Raw genomic sequence first — 1891 nt, forward strand, 5'->3', positions numbered from 1 at the left:
GACACCTGGTGCTTAGTGAGGAAAGAGGATATGATAATGGACACCTGGTGCTTAGTGAGGAAAGAGGATATGATAATGGACACCTGGTGCTTAGCGAGGAAAGAGGATATGATAATGGACACCTGGTGCTTAGCGAGAAAGAGGGTATGATAATGGACACCTGGTGCTTAGCGAGGAAAGAGGATATGATAATGGACACCTGGTGCTTAGCGAGAAAAGAGGATATGATAATGGATACCTGGTGCTTAGCGAGGAAAGAGGGTATGATAATGGACACCTGTTGCTTAGCTAGGAAAGAGGATATGATAATGGACACCTGGTGCTTAGCGAGAAAAGAGGATATGATAATGGATACCTGGTGCTTAGCGAGGAAAGAGGATATGATAGTGGACACCTGGTGCTTAGCGAGGAAAGAGGATATGATAATGGACACTTGGTGCTTAGCGAGAAAATAGGACATGATAATGGACACCTGGTGCTTAGCGAGAAACGAGGATATGATAATGGACACCTGGTGGTTAGCGAAAAAAGAGGATATTATAATGGACACTTGGTGCTTAGCTAGAAAAGAGGATATCATAATGGACATCTGGTGTTTAGCGAGAAAAAAGAACATTATAGTTAGCTTTGGTGTTTAGCAGGAAGACGGGGAGGGGGGGTCATATTGATGTCTTTTATTTAGCAAAAAGGGAGGACATCGTAATGAAGGTCTCTTAGTTAGCAACAAAAGAGGAAACCATAATCAACGTCTGGTATTTAGCAAGAAGAAAGGACAGCATAAATAGCATAAAACATATTACATTCACCACCACAAACTATGTTTGGTTAATATTATCGAAGATTATTGCAAAGAAGTGGTATCACTTGAAACATATCTATAACAGTGAAAATAAACTGGTGAACAAAAAACACACAATAAATTTTGCATAACTTACCAGTTGAATTAAGTTACAGGTGTTTATAAAATGAATATCTCTTTAATACAAATAACAGCTTTGGGTGTTGCTAGGATATCGTATTACTTGAAAAATGGTAGCAAAAGGTGTGTACATAAAAACAACAACACGAAAATATAAGTTTATTTTATTTTATTGATTACAAATTAAAAGATAATTGTTTTAAAAAAAACTTTTTTCATCACATACAGGAAACATAAAAACAATATTTCGTGATACACGTTATATTCCTCATAACCACTTGAGGTACCATTAGGTACATGCTATCTTCCTCATTAAAACCTGAGGTACCATTAGGTACATGCTATATTCCTCACCATCACTTGAGATACCACTAGATACACGTTATATTCCTCATAACCACTTGAGATACCATTAGGTACATGCCATATTCCTCATTAAAACCTGAGGTACCATTAAGTACATGCTATATTCCTCATAACCACTTGAGGTACCACTAGATACACGTTATATTCCTCATCCCCACCTGAGATACCATTAAGTACATGCTATATTCCTCATTAATACCTGAGGTACCATTAAGTACATGCTATATTCCTCACCATCACTTGAGATACCACTAGATACACGTTATATTCCTCATCCCCACCTGAGGTAACATTAGGTACATGCTATGTTCCTCATTAATACCTGAGGCACTATTAGAAAGGTTGGTTACTGAAGATTGAATTCAACTATCTCAATTAAATGTGAAGTGATACATACCTGCCAACATAGTAACAATATAAATCCTATATGGGCCCACATATTTCAGATAGACTTCTTCTGGAAATAAAAAAAACAACTTAAAATCAGCACGTTATATATGATATATTACAAAACAAATTGTATGCATGCCTTGTTACTACTTTAGAGATTTTCTAATACTAAAATAACACAAAATGCATTAGCCAATTTAGTCCTTTACAAAAATG

General features: G+C 36.3%; 1 protein-coding gene across 1 annotated transcript in view; it reads right to left on the reverse strand.

Annotated features, from left to right (window-relative positions):
• LOC111086685 overlaps positions 1 to 1891 on the reverse strand; it is a 47370-nt gene that overhangs the window by 39726 nt on the left and 5753 nt on the right. The window contains exon 2 of the mRNA XM_022390509.1: positions 1683 to 1739. Within this exon, the coding sequence (XP_022246217.1) occupies positions 1683 to 1724 (42 nt within the window). The 5' untranslated portion in view covers positions 1725 to 1739. The remainder of the gene's footprint in view (positions 1 to 1682; positions 1740 to 1891) is intronic.

Source organism: Limulus polyphemus, unplaced genomic scaffold, assembly GCF_000517525.1.
Source record: "Limulus polyphemus unplaced genomic scaffold, Limulus_polyphemus-2.1.2 Scaffold1323, whole genome shotgun sequence".
NCBI classification, from domain to species: domain Eukaryota; kingdom Metazoa; phylum Arthropoda; class Merostomata; order Xiphosura; family Limulidae; genus Limulus; species Limulus polyphemus.